Genomic DNA, 21,967 nt, shown 5'->3' with positions numbered 1-21,967 from the left:
GGTAATGTGAACATAAGGGGAAAGCTAGATTGCTAACTAAGAAGTGAGGACCTTTTGCTTGCTGGATCGATTGATTGCCATCTGGGCTGTAAAGCCACAAGCGCATTTGATTCCTCATTATAGGGATCCATCCCATCCGGTAAGCAGGATATAGATAGGAGGTGGTGGCTTTCTCATCTATCCTGCTACTTGGACACTACTTTCAGCACCTTTCTTTCTGGCATTCATGTCCGCACAGAATTTGGAGTTTTGTTGAAATTTCTTTGGGACTTTTGTTCAATACTGATTGCACTTTATTGTGTGCACTAAGTCACTTTATTTTCATTGTTTGTATATATATACGGTTATATCTCTAATTTTGTGTTACAATTGGGATAGAAACTGTATTTAAGTTATACTACAGCAGCGCAGCATAATTTTATTTTATACTCAAGAAAGAATTACACAAAATAATTTTGGGTTGAGCTAATAATGTAAAATGTACTTGTAAAGTAAAACAATATTTTATGAAATATGTTACCAAAATTAAAACCAAATGCAACATCCAAAACTAAAACAAGGTTTTGCAGGATAGAATAGTGGTCTATCACCTGAAGCATAAAAAAAGTTGACAAGACAAAACTAGACATTAAAACACACGAATTAGCCAGCAACAAATGACCCGAACAGAAGAACATTTGTATTCTGGACTCCAGACCTTAACCCAGAAGAGAAGCCTTGGCATGACTGGAACCTCAAAAATATCAGCTTCGCATGTCTGATCAGCAACTACAGAAAATGCTTATTGTTAGAGGCTTTACCAGCAAATAAATACAAAAGTTTACATACTGTATAGTATCTTATAGCACAGCTGGAATAACAGTTAGCAGTGAGCTTACCTGCCTTGCATATATTGTAATATGGGTTAGTATATTACTGAGACATTTCATGCAATCTACTGAACACTATGTGAAGACTTTACAATTACAATCAATGATTCTCTCCCATGAAAATACAGTAGCATATCACTGCACTTACCAGAGGAATGGGAAAGTGTGTAGCATATTGTAAATGCCTCCGAAGTTCATAATTGGAGGGGAAAATGATGTCTCTCTTGACTGACTTTTCACTAGAGGCAGAAACTCTTCGATGTAAAGATGGAGGATCATAATTGTGGCAGTCTCCAGTAACTGGAGAAAATATCTAAAAGTCACATAAAACAAGAAAAAAACCTGTAATTTTAAACAAAACTCAATTATAAATACCATCCAGCATTTCAACTAGCTGCAGTTCATAGAATCAAAGCTAAACTCCAGGTATGGGTTTTATTGAATATTTACATGCATGTGGGACTGCTGTAGAAGGAGAGAATAACTGCAGTAGTCACCACTGCTACAGTGGTTGCTGCTGTCTTCCAGATCCCATGTCAAGTGGCTGCCCTGCTGCACAGTAACCACGGGAGTTGCTTGTTTGGCACGGGTGACTCTGCATATGGAAAGGCTTCTTCACAGTAACAGCTATGGTTATTGAAAACACAGTCCCTGAAAAACTAGTTCTAGTCAGCTCAATTGATTGCTAAAAAAAAAGAGATTTTTAATACAGCTTACCTGTAAAATCTTTTTCTTGGAGTACATCACGGGACACAGAGCGGCATATTCATTACTATATGGGTTATATGGAGTACCTTCAGGTGATGGACACTGGCAATCTCAAAAACAGGAAGTGCCCCTCCCTATATAACCCCCTCCCATAGGAGGAGTACCTCAGTTTTGTAGCAAGCAGTATGCCTCCCAAAATGGTCCCCAAAAGAGGGGTGGGAGCTCTGTGTCCCGTGATGTACTCCAAGAAAAAGATTTTACAGGTAAGCTGTATTAAAAATCTCTTTTTCTTTATCGTACATCATGGGACACAGAGCGGCATATTCATTACTATATGGGATGTCCCAAAGCAATGCTTACAATGAGGGGAGGGAGAACATCTTCCTAAGACAAAAGGATTTAATTTAGAGATATACTCAAATCATAATAAATCCAACTTAGTTGAGAAAAAATACATTTTTAAATTTAACTCAAAAGGGAGCCCCCCGGAATCCGAGGGTCTCAAACTGCAGCCTGCAGCACTGCCTGCCCAAAGGCTGTATCCGTATTCCTTCTTACGTCCAACTGGTAGAATTTTGTAAACGTGTGGACAGAAGACCAGGTTGCCGCCTTGCAAACTTGAGCCATAGAGATCTGGTGGTGTGCTGCCCAGGAGGCGCCCATGGCCCTAGTAGAATGAGCCTTTAATGATAACGGAGGAGGCAACCCTTTCAAGCCGTAGGCCTGAGTGATTAACTGTTTAATCCACCTTGAGATGGTGGATTTTGCAGCTGCCTGCCCCTTCTTGGGCCCATCCGGTAAAATGAACAACACATCTGTTTTCCGGATCTTCTCTGTAGCTTTAAGATAGGCCTTCATGGCCCTGACAATATCCAAGGTATGCAGCAACCCTTCCTTTCTGGAAGTAGGTTTAGGAAAGAAGGATGGTAATACCAAATCCTGGTTTAGATGAAAACTGGATATAACCTTTGGTAGGAAGGAAGGATGAGGGCGGAGAACGACCCTGTCCTTATGCAAAATAAGATATGGTTCCTTACAGGATAAGGCTGCCAGTTCCGATACTCTTCTGGCGGAAACTATGGCGACCAAAAATACTAACTTCCTTGTCAGTAAAACCAAAGGAATTTCAGCCAACGGCTCAAAAGGTTGTTTCTGTAAACTTGACAGAACAAGATTTAGATCCCACGGACAAAGCGGGGATTTAACTGGAGGATTAATACGTAAGACCCCTTGAAGGAAGGTCTTAACTAGCGAGCGGCCGCTGAAACCACACTGACAAAGCTGAAATCTGTCCTTTGATTGTGCTTAATGCCAGTCCTTTATCCACTCCTAGCTGGAGAAAACTTAATACTCTATCGATGGTAAACTTGCGAGAAAGCCATCGCTTGGACTCACACCAGCCTACATAGGCCTTCCAGACCCTGTAATAAATCACCCTAGAGACCGGTTTCCTGGCTCTGATTAGGGTAGAGATTACTTTCTGAGACAGACCTCTACCCCTGAGAATCAGGGATTCAGCTTCCAGGCCGTCAAATTTAGATGCCGTAGGGCAGGGTGGAGGATCGGACCTTGCGATAGCAGGTCTGGCCGTAGAGGAAGAGTCCAAGGGTCTCCCACTACCATCTTTAGGATTAGTGAATACCATGCCCTTCTGGGCCATGCTGGAGCTACCAGGATGACTGGTATGTGCTCCACCCTGATCCTGCACAGCAGGCGGGGTAGTAACTGGAGCGGGGGAAATACATAAAGTAGTTTGAACTGATGCCAAGGGCAAACCAGCGCATCGGTTCCGCAGGCCATCGGATCCCTTGAGCGGGATATGAACCTGTCTAGCTTCTTGTTGAGTCTTGATGCCATGACGTCCACGTCCGGCACTCCCCATCTCTGGCAGAGTGTCTGAAAGACCTGTGGATGTAGAGACCATTCCCCCGGCAACAGAGTCTGGCGACTTAAAAAGTCCGCCTGAAGGTTGTCCACTCCTGGAATAAATATTGCCGATATGCAGGGTACATGAGCTTCTGCCCATAGGAGAATCAAGCTCACCTCTCTCTGAGCGGCTTGACTCTTGGTTCCCCCTTGGTGATTTATGTATGCCACTGCCGTGGCATTGTCCGATTGAATTCTCACCGGGAACCCCTGCAACTTGGACGTCCAAGCCCTGAGGGCTAGTCGAGCAGCTCTGAGCTCCAAGATGTTGATGGGCAACTGCTTCTCTGGCTTTGCCCAAGTGCCTTGGCGAGTGCAACCATCCAAAATTGCTCCCCAGCCTGTTAGGCTGGCGTCTGTGGTTACTATCTTCCAAGCCACTGGGCTGAAAGACTTCCCCTTCAGTAGATTCTGAGGGTCTAACCACCAACACAGACTTTGTCGGACTCTTGATGAGAGCGGCAAAGGGATGTCTAAGGCCTGTGGCCTCCTGCTCCAGGCTGACAGGATGGCTGCCTGCAGGATGCGAGTGTGGCTCTGGGCGTACGGTACCGCCTCGAATGTGGCCACCATCTTGCCTAGTAACCGCATACATAGGCGAACAGTTGGTTCCTTCTTGCTTAGAACCAGTAGAATTAATTCCTTGATGGCTTTGACTTTTATCAGAGGCAGAAACACCCTCTGTTGTTCTGTGTCTAATCTCATGCCGAGATATTCCAACTGCCTTGTGGGCTGGAATGCTGATTTTTCTCGATTTAGGACCCAGCCGAACCTCTCGAGGTACTGAACTGTGAGGGCCACTGCTCGTTCCAAGCCAGGAGACGAGTGATCTATGACTAGGAGGTCGTCCAGGTATGCTAGGATCGTGACCCCTTGAATCCTTAGATTGGCTAGGATTGGAGCTAGGACCTTCGTGAACACCCGGGGGGCCGTAGCCAACCCGAAGGGAAGTGCCATGAATTGGAAATGACGTAGAGCCACCGAGAAGCGTAGAAATCTTTGATGTGGCTGGTAAACTGGAACATGAAGGTAAGCATCCTTTATGTCTATGGATGCCATAAAATCGTCCTTCTGAAGTGCGGCAACTGCTGACCGCACGGATTCCATCCGAAATGAGCGGACCTTTAGGTATGCATTTACCATTTTTAAGTCCAAAATTGGCCTGACATCGCCGTTGGGCTTTGGGATAATGAATAGGTTGGAGTAGAAACATAGCCCCTGTTCTTGGACTGGTACCTCTACTATTACCTCCTGAGAGAGTAGATGATTCAATGCCGCTATTAATGCGGCTCCCTTCTTCGGATCGTTTGGTACTCTTGACTCCTGAAAATGAGGAGGAGGAAACTTTAGGAAGTCTAGTTTGTAGCCTGTAGCCACGGAGGACCGTACCCATTTGTCGGGAATGCTGGCCTCCCAAACCTCTGTAAAGAGACGCAGTCTTCCCCCCACCTTCGAGGGTGGGGGCGCCCCTTCATAAGGCCGGCTTGGGGGCTGGCTTTGCTGGCTTGCGAAACCACTGCTTCTTGCCTGCGCCGGCCTGTCCCTGCGATTTGTTAAAATTTGATCTTGCAGGAGGCCGTCGATACTGTTTGGTATTGGAGGGCCCCTGCCCAGGGGAGTACTGTCGTTTAAACGCAGGCCCCCGAAACTTCTTCTTGGTGGGCAAAAGAGTACTTTTTCCGCTTGAAATGGTCTGGATGTATTTGTCCAGGTCTTCTCCGAAGAGTCGTCCTCCATGGAAGGGGAACCCTACCAGGAGCTTCTTGCATGGGGGCTCTGCCTCCCAGCTCTTTAACCATAAGAGTCTTCTCATATGGATAAGGGATAACGATAAACGTGACGCTTGCTGGATCGAATCCTTAATCGCATCTACCGTAAAGCGTATGGCCCTAGGGACGTCCGAAAATTCTTCTGCCTGCTGGGCAGGAATAAATTTAAGCATCTGCTTAGCTTGATCCGATAATGCTTGCGCAACCCCAATTGCAGCCACAGCTGGCTGCACTACTGCCCTTGCAGTAGTGAAGGAGGTTTTAAGTAGCGTTTCCAAGCGTTTATCAACCGGATCCTTAAACACCTGTATGTTTTCTACAGGGCATGTTAAAGATTTGTTAACACATGAGATGGCTGCGTCTACAGCCGGGGCTGCCCATCTCTTGGAAAATTTCTCTTCCATAGGATATAAGGCAGAGAATCTCTTTGGTGGTACAAAGATTCTATCTGGCTTGGCCCAATCTTGGAACATAACTTCCTCTAGTAGAGGATGGATCGGAAAAAACGCATTGGTTTGAGGCGCTCTTAGTGAGCCCAAAGCTGAGACCGTTGATACTTGGAGATCTGGTACTGGCAAGTTGAACGTCCTATGGACCAAGTCTGTTAAAACTTGAACCCACCAGCTCTCCCCTTGGGAGGCTGCGCCAGACTCCTCCGTACCCGGATCCTCGATCCCTGAACCTACTTGGTCCTTGTCCAAAAGGTCTTCCCATTCCCCTGCGGAAGGGACCTCCTCATCTGAGGGTTCACGCTCGGGCGACGGAGATCTATTCCGTTTTCTGCCCCGCATAGCCTTGGCTATCATTTTTTCCATTCTTTTTTCCATCTCCTTTAGAGAGGTGGACAGTACCTCGTCCGTGACCACCCTAGGGTTGGACTGACCCGTGCCAGCTCCAGCCCCAGATCCCGATGGTCTCACCAAGGCTCCTTCTGGGGAAAGTAGCGGTAAGACTTTGTCCGAGACCCCGGACCCTCTGGGGGAATCCCCACCTTTTGTACCCTCCGAACCAGATGCCATGGTACAATACCGAGGTACGCCCGCTACTTAATGGTGTTTGGGAAAATAAATAGTTGTTGCCCAAAAACCCTTTCTGGGGAAAAAAATGCTTTTCCTTATTAATCTTGGTTTGTTTCTTTTTTTTTTTTTTTTTTTAAACCAAAGAAAGAAAAACCATTCTGTCCCCCTTTAGTAGTATTTGCCAAAAAAAACTGCTGAAAAGAAAAAGAAATCCTATCTTTAGGGTGAAAAACAGTCTTTTTGAAGACTGTAATACTCTTCTTTGGCCACTGTGTGTCCTCGGCGCCCCACTCTGCCGCTCTGGTCCTTCCTCTCTCAGTTCCAACACATCACTGAGCTGGGAACTTTTTTGGAAGGGCCGCCCCTTCCTTTTACCTACGGCCCGCCCTTCCCCTTCAGAAAAACGGCGCGAAATTGCGCCCATATCACGGGGACGCGCGCGCGCCCGCCGGCGGGGGGGGGGGGGAGGCCACACACGAGGAGGTCAGAGGCTGATCCTGCCGTCCAGGCCAGGATCCACAGAGTGGCATTATTTTTCTGCAGCAACCGCCTGGACCTCTCTGAGCAGGCTTGCAGGTAAGAGCATTCACTCCCTCTACGTAAGAAACCTCAATAGATTCCCAGGGGCTTCTCTCAGAGAGAATTGTCACTATACACACAGGCCCTTTTCAATGCTACTAGCACCAGTTGCAATACTACCAGGGAGGTCACAATTATGGGGAATATACACATATAGAGTCATCCTATCCTAAGATATGTGACTCACCTTGCCAGATGCAGCGCATAAACCATAGGCATGTCCCGCTGTGACCTTCCCCCAGACAAAACCTGCTGCGAACCAAGTTCCGCAAGTTTCCCCTTCACTTACCTGCTCCATGCCGCAGGACTTTGCACAGCAAGAGGTCCAATCTTCCCCCATCTCCGTGGGGCGTCTAGACCTTCAGGCCCTGGGTTCCTATGAAGGATCCACTGTCCTGGGCCCATATAGCACCCTGGCAACAGAAACATTAGGCCCCCAAAGGTTTCTAAGTTCTGGGCCCAGAGTCCAGCTCTCTGTGACAGAAAGCATTATGGGCTATACCCCAATGGTTTGGGGTCCGGTTGCTGACCACTTTAGCACTGAGGCCTTTGGACAGAACCGGTTAGCCCACCTTAATCCCAAGGATGTGGAGGCAAGCTAAACCATGACCAACACCTAAGACACTGGCGTAAAAACTGAGGTACTCCTCCTATGGGAGGGGGTTATATAGGGAGGGGCACTTCCTGTTTTTGAGATTGCCAGTGTCCATCACCTGAAGGTACTCCATATAACCCATATAGTAATGAATATGCCGCTCTGTGTCCCGTGATGTACGATAAAGAAAAGTTGGATATATTCCTAAATGCAGAGCAAATACCTGTTTTTTAATAGGTATTAACACCCGAGATTGTTGATCCAAAGACTACTGTATACAATTGGATCAGGAAGGATTAAAGGATTATGTTTCCCCTGTTATAGCAAATCAGACAATTTTTTTAAAGAGATTTTTGCCTTGCTCGCACACTAGAGTGAGATTGTTTTAAAAAAGGCCTGAATTAGTTCCTAGATACAAATAATATAACTGGATACTAATATTTATAAGTAAAAGTTGATCCAGGAAATATCTAGTAGGATCCCCCCCTCTGCTGGAGCAAATTGGATAATGCTTTATTGGGGGGGGGGGGGGGGTAGCCTTCCTCTGGATGAACTGTGGGTTTACAGTGCATCCGGAAAGTATTCACAGCGCTTCACTATTTCCACATTTTGTTATTTTACAGCCTTATTCCAAAATGGAATAAATCTATTATTTTCCTCACTATTCTACATACAATACCCCATAATGATAACATGAAAGAAGTTTGAAATCTTTGCAAATGTATTAAAAATAAAAAATGAACTAATCACAGACTTTGCCATGACACTCACAATTGAGCATCCTGTTTCCACTGATCATCCTTGAGAGGTTTCTACAACTTGATTGGAGTCCACCTGTGGTAAAGTCAGTTAATTGCACACATCTGTCTATATAAGGTCCCACAGTTAACAGTGCAGGTCAGCGCACAAACCAAGCCATTAAATCCAGGTAATTGTCTTTAGACCTCCCAGACAGGATTGTATCAGCGCACAGATCTGGAGAAGGCTACAGAATATTTCTGCAGCCCAATAAACACAGTGGCCTCCATCATCTGTGAATAGAAGACGTTTGGAACCACCAGGACTTTTCCTTGAGCAGGCTGACCAGCAAAAATTAGTTATCTGGGGAGAAGGGCATTAGTCGGGGTGGTGACCAAGAACCCAATGGTCATACCAACAGAGTTTCGGCATTTCTCTGTGGAGAGAGGAGAACCTTCCAAAAGAACAACCATCTCTGCAGCGCTCCACTAATCAGGCCTGTATGGTAGAGTGACCAGATGGAAGCCACTCCTCAGTATAAGGCAAATGACAGCAGCCTGGAGTTTGCCAAAAGGTGCCTGAATGACTCTCAGACCATCAGAAACAAAATTCTCTGGTCTGATGAAACAAAGATTGAACTCTTTGACCTGAATGGCAAGCGTCATGTCTGGAGGAAACGAGGCATTGCTCACCACTTGGCCAATACCATCCCTACAGTGAAGTGTGGTGGTGGCAGCATCATGCTGTGGGGATGTTTTTCAGAGGCAGGAGCTGGGAGACCAGTCGGGATCAAGGTAAAGATTAATGCAGCAGGGTACAGAGACATACTTGATGAAAACCTGCTCCAGAGAGCTCTGGACCTCAGACTGGGGCAAAGGTTCATCTTCCAAAATGACAAAAACCTTAAGTACACAGCCAAGATAACAAAGGAGTGGCTACGGGACAACTCTGTGAATGTCTTTGAGTGGCCCAGCCAGAGCCCAGACCTGAACCAGATTGAACATCTCTGGAGAGATCTGAAAATGGCTGTGCGCCAACGTTCCCCATCTAACCCGATGAAGCTTGAGAGGTCCTGCAAAGCAGAATAGGAGAAACTACCTAAAAATAGTTATGCCAAGCTTGTAGCATCATACTCAAAAAGACTTGAGGCTGTAATTGATGCCAAAGGTGCTTCACCAAAGTATTATAAGAAAAAAGGGGAGGACCACCCGAAGGTGTTTGGGACTTTAAATGAGAATACCTCTGTGATGTATCTCCATCCTTGTGTCTGGACTTTATATGAGATTACATCCATACTATATCTCCATCCCATATGCGGAAAATTGCAACGAAGGGAATTTGGGACTTTAAATGAAACAGTGGGCTAAATGGGGACAAAGTAATGAAACAAACCATAGATAAATAAAATGTTCATGTATTAAGAAAATAGAATATTTGGTAGAAACAAATAGCTTGTACAAAAGTACAGAACATACATTTCATACATAATACAATAGTTGATATAAAAATACATTGAATAAATAACAGTCGATGACAACATATATAACCACATAAAGGTTGAGCATAACCACGCAATAGGTGAAGTATAAAATGTAAATAGATCATAAAAGTACTGGTTGATCAGAATGGGTCCCATAAACGCGTATAGCTACATCTTTGTAAGCCCGACGCGGCGTTTCGTGTATATGAAAAACACTCATCAGGGGCGGATGTAGTGGGATATCTGGAATACAGATTTGATTAGTGATCAAGGTATTAAAATTGGATCCACCAAAAAAGAGGTAGTAAGTCAATTCTGGTTACTTACATAGTATGCCAAAGTGGTAATGTAAATACAATTAAGACCTATTTTCTTAATACGTGAACATTTTATTTATCCATGGTTTGTTTCATTACTTTGTCCCCATTTAGCACACTGTTTCATTTAAAGTCCCAAATTCCCTTCGTTGCAATTTTTCACCAAAGTATTGTGCAAAGGCTGTGAATACTTACGTACATGTGACTTTTTTCCTTGTTTATTTTTAATAAATTAGCAAAGATTTCAAACAAACTAATTTCATGTTGTCATTATGGGGTATTGTTTGTTGAATTTTGAGGAAAATAATGAAATTAATCAATTTTGGAATAAGGCTGTAACATAACAAAATGTGGAAAAAGTGAAGCACTGTGAATACTTTCTGGATTCACTGTAGTTTAGTGTATATGGAGGTTTTCTAATTGTTTGTGGTTGTTATTTTTATTTATTTTTTCATATTGGTTAAACTGGATGGACTAGTGTCTTTTTTCAAGCAGATAAACTATGTAACACTGATGGTAGGGTTCTGTATAAGGAAGTTTTCGATTAATTAATTTATTTTTTCTATTGTTTGAGTCTTTTTTAACCTGACTTGCCACATTTTCAAAATAAGCCATAGAAATAACATTTTTGATCCAGAACGAGACCTGGGCCTAATCTTTCTGGATTCCTCTTGGGAAGCATCCATTTGGTCAACTTACAAATTCGCTTTATGCACTGACCACTGGGCACAATAAAAAAAAAAACCTCTACATGGTATTTCACCCCCTATAAGCTCTCCAAGATGCACCCGGGTACTCCATTAGAGTGTTATGTAACTTTGGAAAGACTGGCTCTCTAATCCACATTCTGTGGTATTGCCCCCAATCAGATCATACTGGAACCAGGTCTTTAACTTATGTAGCGCCTATGTACCTTACAGTACTGTTGCTATTTAAACTCTGATCCAGATTGTTAGTAGCAAAATGCGGTCTCTGTCTCAGCTTGGCTGTGCTTTGAGTCCATTCTGCTGTACTCGGGTGTTCTTCCAGCCCCGGTGCTGCAGGTAGCAGCAGTGGAGTCAAGGTTTGGGTGCTCTTCCCAGCAGCCAATCACGGGGGGTTTTCCGCGCTGTGCATGCTGGGAGGGGTATTTATGGGGCAGACGCCATTGGTTCTGGGTCTTCTTCGTCCAGTGTGGCACCCACCTTTACCGTGGCCACATCACAGCAACCCCGGCGTTATGGCCTACCTGGCCGGGGCGTGCATGCCACGCGGTGTTCCTGGTTCTGGGGCCATGCTGACCTAGAGCATCTGAACAGCGACGGGGATCCAGTGAGTGACTGGGTTCCCATTCTTGAAGATCCCAAGCTACTACTGTTCGGTGGGGAGTCAGTCTGAGGAGCGCCATTGAGAGGCTGGCGGTCCAAAAGGGCCTGGATAAACCACCGGGGATCAAGGTAGCCGGACACCGAGGGATTGATCACCTGTCGGTCGGTACCTGGGCAGCAAGTTGAAGGAGATCCAGACGTAACTCAATTAAGGAGGCATATCTCCAATACTTCAACCCAGAGGGGGCCTGGTGCAGAGGTATCTTCTGAGGCTCATTGAGAGGGGTCTGTGGCAGAGACTTTCTCCCAAGTTCAATTTCACCAAGGAGGGTCTGTGGCAGAGACTTAATCCAATAATTGTCCGAGTGATACTCCGGCTGCCGGGTCATTGAGAGAGGCCTGTCCGGGTACACTAAACCCATTCCGGCGGGAGTGGTGAAGAGAAGTGTTACGTTTGGGAGTAGGACTGTTTCCTATCATTACCCCTGAATCTGCTATTCTCCTATCTTCTTCAGCTTTACTTTCCTCACCACAAGTTTACTGTTTTTACCCGGCTGGGTAATAAAGAGCACAGCAAAGAGCACCTGTCTGGACATTCATTTACTTCTACTACATGCAATACGCATCATTCACCCCTAGAAAATTTGGAGGAGCCACGAGGTAACACGCCACCCAAAAATCCAGCAGCTCCACTGGGGGTAATGCTACACTTAATTTCAGGACTTACTCCTACACAGATAACCCCTTTGGCAGCAATGGCACTTCTGCATATCAATATATAGGTAGACGTGCCTATCTTTAGGCGGGCGTAGCGCATCTCATATGGTGCTAACAGGCAGCAAAATCCATCTCCACCATCAGAAGCTCTGGTTAACATTGGTTAGTACATAGATTCTGCACCTCAGGTGAGCCTGTGTCATCTGCCAGGGTGAGGGAGCTTCCACTGTTATAGCGGCTGGTCTTCAAGCCTGACCCCTTGATCATGACAGTTATGTATTTTAATCCAGTACTTCGATGGGTAATAAAGGTTGGCCAGTTTTCTTTGTGGCTTATTATTATTATACAGTCTAGTTATTAACTATTCATCTTGTAAAACATTTTTCTGTTTCAATGTTTTCATCCAACTTGTGATTCCGTTGAAAGCATTGAACCCTCAACTATAAGATAGGGGCAATACATTTTTCTTTCTAGATTTGATATTTTCTGTATATCACTTGTCTTTGCAAAAACGTCCTATAATTTCAATACACATCTTTGAAACTAACATTTATGATCCAATCTATCCTTAGATATATTACAGGGGCTAGGAGTCTAGTACAGATATTTCACTATACATAGAGAGAAATATGATGAATGCAGTGGCTCTGAATTGTTTGTTTTTTCTAATGTGATTTTTGTTTAAATTTAGAAATATACTGTAATATAATACTGTAATATAGGCTGATGACATAAATAGATAGTATCTACGGCTAATTAATCATATATTGTATACAAAGAAAACATATATTCCACGATCTTGTTGTTTTGGCAATCATACCGGAAATTCTGATCCAAAATCTGTCTTGAATTCATTTTTCTCTATATCATCAAAGAGGAGGGCTGTTCCTGAGTCAATCTCCATTTGGTCAATGCCATGTTCCTAAGAAAGCAAAAAATAGAGGGAACTATCAGTAAACTCTGGCTATAATGGTAAATCCAGTATTGAGGGTTACTTAATTCAAATATACACAGTATATACTTATCAGTTTTCATCAAAATCAAACCACATATTCGCGTCAGTTACATCAAAGTTACATCAAAGCTCAATGCCCAACTACAGCTAGATTGTGTGTATATCTAAGGGGTGTCAGAATGAACAGCAACAGGAATACAAACAGCAATAAAACACTTTTTAAGTTAAAGCACAAAAGGCTAAAGCCTCGTACACACGACCAAGTTTCTCGGCAAAAAACAGCAAAAAAACTTGCTGGGAGATATTTTTTTGCCGAGGAAACCGGTCGTGTGTACATTTTCGTTGAGGAAACTGTTGAGAAACTCGACAAGCCAAAAAGAGAGCAAGTTCTCTATTTCCTCGACGGCAATAGAGAAACTTGCCTTGTCGAGTTCCTCGACAGCCTAACAAGGAACTCGACGAGGAAAACGATGTGTTTCGCCCATGTGTACGAGGCTTAAGGCTGGCTAAACTTGGATTGCTTGTTTGTTCATTCATCCAGCAGACTGACTACTGAACTAAGTTGTGTACAACTAGATTTTTTTTTAGGAATGAACAATTTTATCTTGCTTCATGACCAGGCAAACTTTTGCTATTTAAATAATAAATTGTAAGCAAGACTAGACTGACTATAAAGAAACTGTCAGTATCTTAGATGTTAGGCTGGATTCAAACCTATGCAATTTTAATGCTTTTTGCATTTTGCTGATTTGCACTACAGAACGTGTTCCATAGGAAACCATGTTAAATGAACTGTAGTTCAAATCTGCAAAATGCAAAAAGCATTAAAAAATGCATAGGTGTGAATCCAGCCTCAATTCTTGTATACACTATCAGTTTTCCTGCAGGTTTTTCTCTTCAGGTTTACTTAAAACCATGTAGTGCAAGGGCCTGCCTGATTTCATACAAATTGAAACTCTTAAGCCGCGTACACACGGTCGGTCCATCCGATGAGAATGGTCCGACGGACCGTTTTCATCGGTTCACCGCTGAAGCGGACTGATGGTCTGATGGTCTGATGTGCGTACACACCATCAGTTCAAAGCCCGATCGGGTCAGAACACGGTGACGTAAAACACACGACATGCTGAAAAAAATGAAGTTCAATGCTTCCAAGCATGCGTCGACTTGATTCTGAGCATGTGTGGGTTTTGAACCGATGCTTTTGTGTACTAACCATCGGTTTGAACCGATGGTCAGCCGTCCATCGGTTCGATTTTAAAGCAAGTTCTATAATTTTTTTCCGAAGGACAACAGACCGATGGGCCGTACACACGGTCGGTTTGGACCAATGAAACTGGACTTCAGGCCGTTTTCATCGGTTTGGACCGACCGTGTGTACGCGGCCTTAAGGTTTGACCTCATATTAGATGGTTTTGGTAAACCTGAAGAGAAAAACCTGCAGGAAAACTTATAGTGTGTATGGGGCTTTACTGTTCAAAACAAATAAAAACCTGACTGCAGCCTACAGACTAATAAGATCTTGTGTACATTACATGCTAGCCCAGCTGTTATCAGTAGCAAGAGCTTTAGCTGATTACTTCCCCACGTTAACCAACACATAGGAGTTGTCTCAGAATAAATAAATCATGTCCTTATTTATGTGGGTGAAAATAAATAAAAAATTAAAGTAAAGTTTTCACCAAAGGTGGAGACGTATTCCTGTTAGCGGGGTACTAATGCTGCTTAAATATTTCATTTTGGGGTTTAACTACTAAAAATATTAGCTCTGAGCAGTATGTAAGTCTTATCAGCCTTTTTACTCACTAAGGGCAATGATCCTTTAGGAAAGTCAAATCTAGAAAATAATTTAAAACATACATCGTATATACATTAGATGACTTACAGGTTAACATAGAGCTTATAATGATTTCTATTATAGGCCTTATATTTTTTTTACTTTGAACAGTATGTTGGTAGTACTAAATACAACAAGCAGGAAATCTGCAAGAGCATGAATTTATCCTGTATCTCAACTTTCACTGAAAAAAATAAAGCAAAAAAAAAAATTAAAATTACATTTTGACATTGAGCAGGTGATCTTCTCCTCCTACTCACTATCATAATTTAAAAAAAAAAATTGTCCGTCTGTGTCATTTATTCACAGTGTTCTATGAATGGGAAAACTACAAGCACTGACAGTCTTTGCAACTGACGGCTTGTAGTTTTCAATGAACTACCAGGGCACTGTTGAGCTCTCTAGGTAGTTTACCGAGTTTCCTGTCAGAGTGTAAGGCTTGGTTCACACCCATGCGAATTGGATGCGGAAACACTGCATCCAATTAATTTCCAACATTTTAAAATATATTTGTTTGAATGAATCTGGTTCACATATGTGCGTTGCATTCGCATTTCACCTTGTCCAAAAAACGTGTGTGTTTCCTAGGCATTGCGATGCGAATTGCAGGCACATAATCTTTTATGGGAATGCATCTGATTCGCAAATGCATTCTGTTCTGAACACAAATTCTATCCCCCTCCTCACTACACATCCTCCTCATTGTAGCTGATTCTTAGCTACAATGGAGGGGAACCGCTAAACAGCTGCTTTTTCTCTTCGCAGAAAAACCAGAGCTGGAATTCGCATCGGACTAGTGTGAACCAAGCCTTACTGCCTGCCCATATTCCAGGCATGCTACATAGACAGTCTGCAGGACCGTGGCATTACTACCACGATCTGCTGATCATGGGTTCAATACTTTACAGGCCCCTAACTAAAAAAATACCTGCAAAAAAAAATTGCATTTATTTATTTGTTTTGTAAAAGGGAACTTATCCTTTAATTACTTCTAAAGAGATGCAGATCCTGCAAATTTTCTCATCAGAACACCAGGTGATAATTATGTACCAGACCCTCAGATTTAGAATCAGTCAACAATGTAAATCAATATCAGTCTAACAATTGGTCACCCAGAGGAAAGTTATTTTTTTTTGTAACAGAAGTGTAGGGGTACTTAAGATCTCCTAATCACATGCATCACAGTTAGAGATGCTCCATTGTTTATAGAAAGTGAAAACTTAAAAAAACTGTAAATGCACTGTATGTGTCCTGTTTTTTATGCTTATAAAGAGAAAATATCTGCATATGAAAGAAGTTCTTCTTACCTCTAACTTGGCACTGAGATCTTTAGCATAATGGTCATCTATAAGTTCTCCAATGAGTGAGTGAGATCTGTTACTAGCAGACAAGTCACCACGCGATATCAGAGTGCACATATAAGCGTCATGGGAAAATATATCATGTCGGATGAACTCACAAAATAATAACACCAAGTTAACAAACTCTACTTTTTCGTGTTCGTTGTTTGGATCACCTAAGGGAGAAAATAGAGTGGTCTAGTAAAGCTGTGATCTCAATACTATGCCTCAAACACCAAGTTCTACAGTATTAGCAAAACCAAACCCAACAGACCAGGTTTAATGCACTTTCCTTTTTATATACTGCAGAAATCATGAATAGGTTGAAATAGTTCTTTGTGATGACCATTTTTTTCTATTCATTATGCCTGCTAGAATTATGCTCAGTGAAAATTATCCCCACTGAAAATTATGCCAGTCGAAGCGACCCATTAAACTGAATGAAGGCGTCCCATAACCACCCCTCAAGCACTATCCAAGCAGTCTATCTTTAGATTATAATACGTATGGCAGTCTTATGCCCCGTATACACGTGCATGATTTCCAACAGGAAAAGTTCCTGTCAGAAATCCCGAGGGGAATCCTGGCCGTGTGTATGCTCCATCGCAGTTTTTCCCATAGGAAAACTGCCAAAAACCGGCAAGGAAAAGTCTGCCGGTTATCCCGGGTTTGTCCGGCGTCTTTTGGGCAGTTTTCCCGCCTGAAAAATTGCGAGGAGCATACACACAGTCGGGATTCCCATCCAAAAGCTCTCCTCACATTCCCGCCGGGAAAACTGATTGTGTGTACAAGGCATTATAGCTGTTTTAAGTGTCTTTTGCAAACAAATAGATTTCTCCAAAGAAAATAGCTTATCGTTTTTTTTTTTGAAAGTGGAATAGGCAATATAATGTACACTAAAGGCAATATGTAAAGGCTGTTTTAGAATGGACATAGGGAACGTAGTCAACTTGCTGAATGCCTCATACTTTTTATTCTGCCATTCTTTACAATTGCCAGTATCCTTTTATTCCAGTTGGTCCTCAGTCCGGGACTATGAAAATGCATGTTGTTCTTATTAAAGTGCCAGCACCTGGTACATTACAATGGGGCTATGGGAAAACAGGTAAATGCAAACAAGAACTACATATATAATTTGTGTATGGTTTTAACTGCTATAGTTTTTTAAAATTGTGAAACTTACACACTTTTACAACAGTGCACAGTGAGGAAGCTCACTCAGCTAATTTAATTCCTGGATCAGTACTTTAGAAATAAGGAAATAAATGGCAATGCAATTTGAAAAATGTTTAAATGAACCAAACTACACATTATTTAGAAGGTAAAAGGGTTTACAGTTAAGTATTTCTACTGTGTATTTTCAAACAAATTGGAAAAAAATATTTTACCTCCTCCACCTATATATCATGTTTCACCTGCAGGGGATACTGGTGCCCATTTAGGCTCATGTCAGCCTCTCAGCCATCCAAACAAAAGAAAAAATGGCATCTGGTTGCTATTCTTCTATATGACGTTATTTCCTCTCTGGCTCACATACAATGCATAGCAGAGGTGCTAACATGTTTCAGCTGATATGGCCCTACTCATAGCTTCACCGGGTACTGTTTTTCCCTTTGTTGGATACTTTAGCTGTTTGTCTGGACCTATGCTTTAAATGGATCATCCAGTTTCATATTAACAGTTCACAACCACCTTTACTTGTTACCCAGGGTAGCTCTGTATCTATACTGTATACTTGTTATTAGGCTATGAATTAAAAAACAAAACAGAACATGGTATCACACAACTTACGGAGCGATGGAGCTTGAGAATCTAAAAATCGAAGCAGTACATTCTGAAAAACAGGTAGGCTGGATCCTGTAAGAGAAGCTGAGGAGATTGATTCCTTCTCATCCAGAACCTCCGACTCACTACATCTCTGTGAAGGTTTAGAACCAGTGACACATCTTGTTTAAACCACATTAGCCAACGGTAATTCTTCAACATTACTAAATACATGTATAAAATATAGCATTACGCTGTACCAGATACCAAACGTATAGCATAATCATGGCCCAAAACGTAGTTCTAACTTTACATTAATGTGTCTAGAAGTAGAGTTATGTGCATTTATCTACAGCAACTGAGCAGGTTATCAAATGAAGGAAAATTATAAAAACTTCTCATGGTAGCTGTGGGTTTATGGCATTATATAAGCATATAACCGGTACAGTTATACTATCTTGCATATTAATTGTTCATATATTAAAAAGAACATGATAATTCTGTTTCGCCTTAGGAGAGAATTTAATGGGGGAGATTTATTAAAGCTGGAAAGTGCAAAATCTGGTCCAGCTTTGCATACAGTATAAACCATCAGCTTCCAGGTTTTATTGTCAAAGCTTCTTTGAACAAGCTGAAGGTAGAAGCTAATTGGCTACTATGCACAGCTGTACCAGAGTGCTCCAGTTTTAGCAAATCCCCCTTGGTCTAAATGTTCTATAAATTTCCAGTTTCCAAAATTTCCTGTTTGTATTTACTGACAATGGCAATAAATTCGGAATACAACTTTGAGCTCCACTGAGTAAAAAGGTAGACTAAGGCCCCTTTCACACGATAGGCCCGCTCAGATCTGCCTGTCCATTTTTCAGGTGGAACCCAAGAGGGCTACCTATTGACTTGTATGGGCAGGCGGATGTCAGTGGAGATGTGTCCGCTGACACCCGCCTGCCACCCGATCCGGCAAGATCTGCTCAAAACAGCCATATGGCTATACGTTTGCCACATGTTCAGCGGATTGGATCGGGTGGGATTGGGTGAAAACAGACAGGCAGATCAGTTTTCATCTGTTCTCCCATAGAGGACAGTGGAGCTCTGACAGGTCTGTCTCTGCACAGTGAGCAGAGACGGACCTGTCATCCACCGGCTCAGTGGAGATCAACGGAGCGATCCCCCGTTGAGCGAGCGGAGTTCATTCAGTGCATCTGCTCTGTGTGAACGCAGCCTTTTATTATGGTTTTAACTAAAACTAGGTATGGAAATAGAAAGAATATGTTTATATAAAACATTATGCATAGAATAGATTATAGTACATAATGTAAGGGTTTGATACCAGTGAATTATTTATGACAATTTCTGTTTAAAAAAAGAAGTCAGAATTAACCGTAAGGTCATATTTCACCTCCTGACTAATGAGTCTGGCTCAGATAAATTAAGTAACAATAAACGAGGACAAATATAAATATTTCATATATAAGCCAGCATAAGTATAATATTTTAAGGCCAAATATACACAATTCTTGCAGTCCAGTCATGACTGGTTTTCTTTAAACATTTCAGTAACAGTTATATTAAAAGTTTCTTAGTCTTTATAACACCAAACAAATCAAACTAATGGGTAATTTTAGGTATTTCCTATCCAAGACCCAATTAGAAAGTCTTCACTCTCTGGTCTTACAATGTATGCTTCTTCACTTCTCCACTTCAGCACAGTTTACCAGTTGCACAAAAAGAGTAACGTTTTTCATACATGAAACAGAATTAAATGGGCGACTTTTGTTAGTACACATAGTATATTGTTATAGTGTTACAGTGGAAATCAGATTAATAGAATCCCAAAGATGAGTCATTCTTCTTACAATCCAAAAATACTCAACCATAACACTGGAATACAAATATTTACAGAGGCGCATGCAGTTAAAACATGAAGGAGATTGAACAGTGTTTATATTACATTTTAGGCAACTGCATGACCATGCCTTCAATGTGGTCACAAGTCAAGTCCCAAGCAGCCCTCTCGTCACTTTCCAAATTACACAGAAACCTTTGACATAGTGACGCTTGGGAATAAAGTTACCAAGTGCCGTTTTATAAAACATTTCTAAAAACAAACTCCCACCAAGAGCGCTACTGAATAACTGATAAAATAAATATCTTCTACACCAAGATATGTCCAACGACAGTTATGGGAAGTTAGGAGGGAGTTACTGAGAACAGTCTATATTTGTTTATATAGCTTTTCTTACAGAAAGACAAATTAAAGGAAATACAACATTCTCAAATTCCTAAAAGATTGACTTTCTATAATAAAGAAACGTTTTTATCCTTCCAGGAAAAGCATGTTGAGTTTCACTATGGGAAACACACACACTACTGTGCAAAAGTTTTAGGCAGGTGTGAAGAAATGCTGTAAAGTAAGAATGCTTTCAAAAATATGTCTTTGTGATTATTTTTATCAATTTACAAAATGCAAAGTAACAGAACAGAGCTATGTTCTAAAAGATCCTCCTGCTTATGTTTCCCTTCAGAGAGCCTGTGAAAGATCTGGGTCACGTGCAAGCTGTATATCGATTAGGAAAAAATACTTCGATTTTTGTGTTTTAAATAATTACAGTGCCATCATCTATATACAGAAATAAAAGGGACAATTTATATAAAACAGTGTGTGTTTAGTATCACTTATGGGGTAGCTGCACACTCATTCTTCTGCTGGCCTGGCCAGCCAGGCTGGACACTCAGCTAAAAAGCTGGTGTGGATTTTTTGGGGCACCCCTTGCCCTTTTGTTCTTGATTTTTGCATAGGTGTTGGGTGAACCTGCCTTTAACCGAACCCAGGTACATTCTGCTCGAGCCTATTTGTAAGTTTGAGGCGGAGAAAAGTTTTTGAAGTTTGCAGAGGAAGAGGTATTTGAAGTATGCAGAAGAGCACAGTTATAGGTAAGGGAATTTGCAGAAAAGCAGAAGCTGAGGTATAGTAGTCTGTGAAGGAAAGGAAACCGAGATGTGAAAGTTTACAGATGAGCACAGACAGAGCTATGGGAATTTTTTAGAAGAACACAAGTAAAGATTTGGTAGTTTGCACTAGAATAGCATACGTAGAGGTATTGGAGTTTGCAGAGAATCAGAGGAAGAGATGTGGGTGTTTGCAAAGGATGTGAGGTTGACAGGGGCGGACTGACAACTCATGGGGCCCCCGGGCAATAGAAGATTATGGGGCCCCTGGGCTTTCAGATGGCCACCACGCCAGGAGGCAGTGCAGAGGCGGGGCAGCTAAAATCTTGGGATTTTCACATCAGAAGCATGTTGATTTCAGACATATCAGGGACAGATGTAAAAAAAAACATCGATTTTTACATACTGTCCCTGGTTTTACTGAGCCTAGCAACCCTAATGGGGCCCCCTAGTGACATGGGGCCCTCGGGCAGTGCCCGAGTGACTCAATGGTCAGTCCGCCCCTGGAGGTAGATGTATGGGAGTTTGAAAAGGAGAAGAAGTAGAAGCATAGACATATGCAGAGGTGCAGGGGCAAAAGTATGGTAACTTTCATTGGGGTAAAAGACTTTGCAGAGGATCAGAGTAAGAAGTATGGTAGTTCGCAGGGAATAACAGGTATTGATATGGTAGATTGCATAGGATCAGGTTTTGTAGAATGGGAGCTTGCAAAGAATCAGAGGTAGATATAGGTAGTGGAGTTTACTGAGGATCAAATGTAGAAGCAGCGCAGCTTACAGAGGATTAGATGTAGGGGTATGGGAGTTTGAAGAGGACCTGAGGCAGAAATATAGGTTTTCTGAGGATCAGTGTTAGAAGTATGCAAGCTTGCAGAATATCAGAGATAGAGGTACGGGAGTTTGCAGGGATCAGAGGGAAAGATATTGAAGTTTGCAGAGGTTTGGAGGTAGAAGTATTGCAGTTTCCAGGGGATACAGGGTAGAGGTATGGTAGTTTGTAAAAATACATGAATAAAAATAAATTGTTTGGAGATTCACTTCAAGTATTCAATCATCTACAGATAAAATAAACAGGGATTTTCTTTTCACATATATGGATAAT

General features: G+C 42.3%; 1 protein-coding gene across 1 annotated transcript in view; it reads right to left on the bottom strand.

The window, feature by feature from the left end:
- LOC120935654 (mediator of RNA polymerase II transcription subunit 12-like protein) overlaps positions 1–21,967 on the bottom strand; it is a 128,238-nt gene that overhangs the window by 3,001 nt on the left and 103,270 nt on the right. The window contains exons 12-15 of the mRNA XM_040347708.1: positions 17,948–18,074; positions 16,124–16,332; positions 12,845–12,946; positions 1,018–1,182 (exon numbers count right to left, since the gene is read on the bottom strand). Of these exons, the coding sequence (XP_040203642.1) occupies positions 1,018–1,182; positions 12,845–12,946; positions 16,124–16,332; positions 17,948–18,074 (603 nt within the window). The remainder of the gene's footprint in view (positions 1–1,017; positions 1,183–12,844; positions 12,947–16,123; positions 16,333–17,947; positions 18,075–21,967) is intronic.

This window comes from Rana temporaria, chromosome 4, assembly GCF_905171775.1.
Source record: "Rana temporaria chromosome 4, aRanTem1.1, whole genome shotgun sequence".
Lineage (NCBI taxonomy): Eukaryota > Metazoa > Chordata > Amphibia > Anura > Ranidae > Rana > Rana temporaria.
Note: the sequence above shows the minus strand (reverse complement) of the source record. Positions and strands in the feature narration are given on the sequence as shown.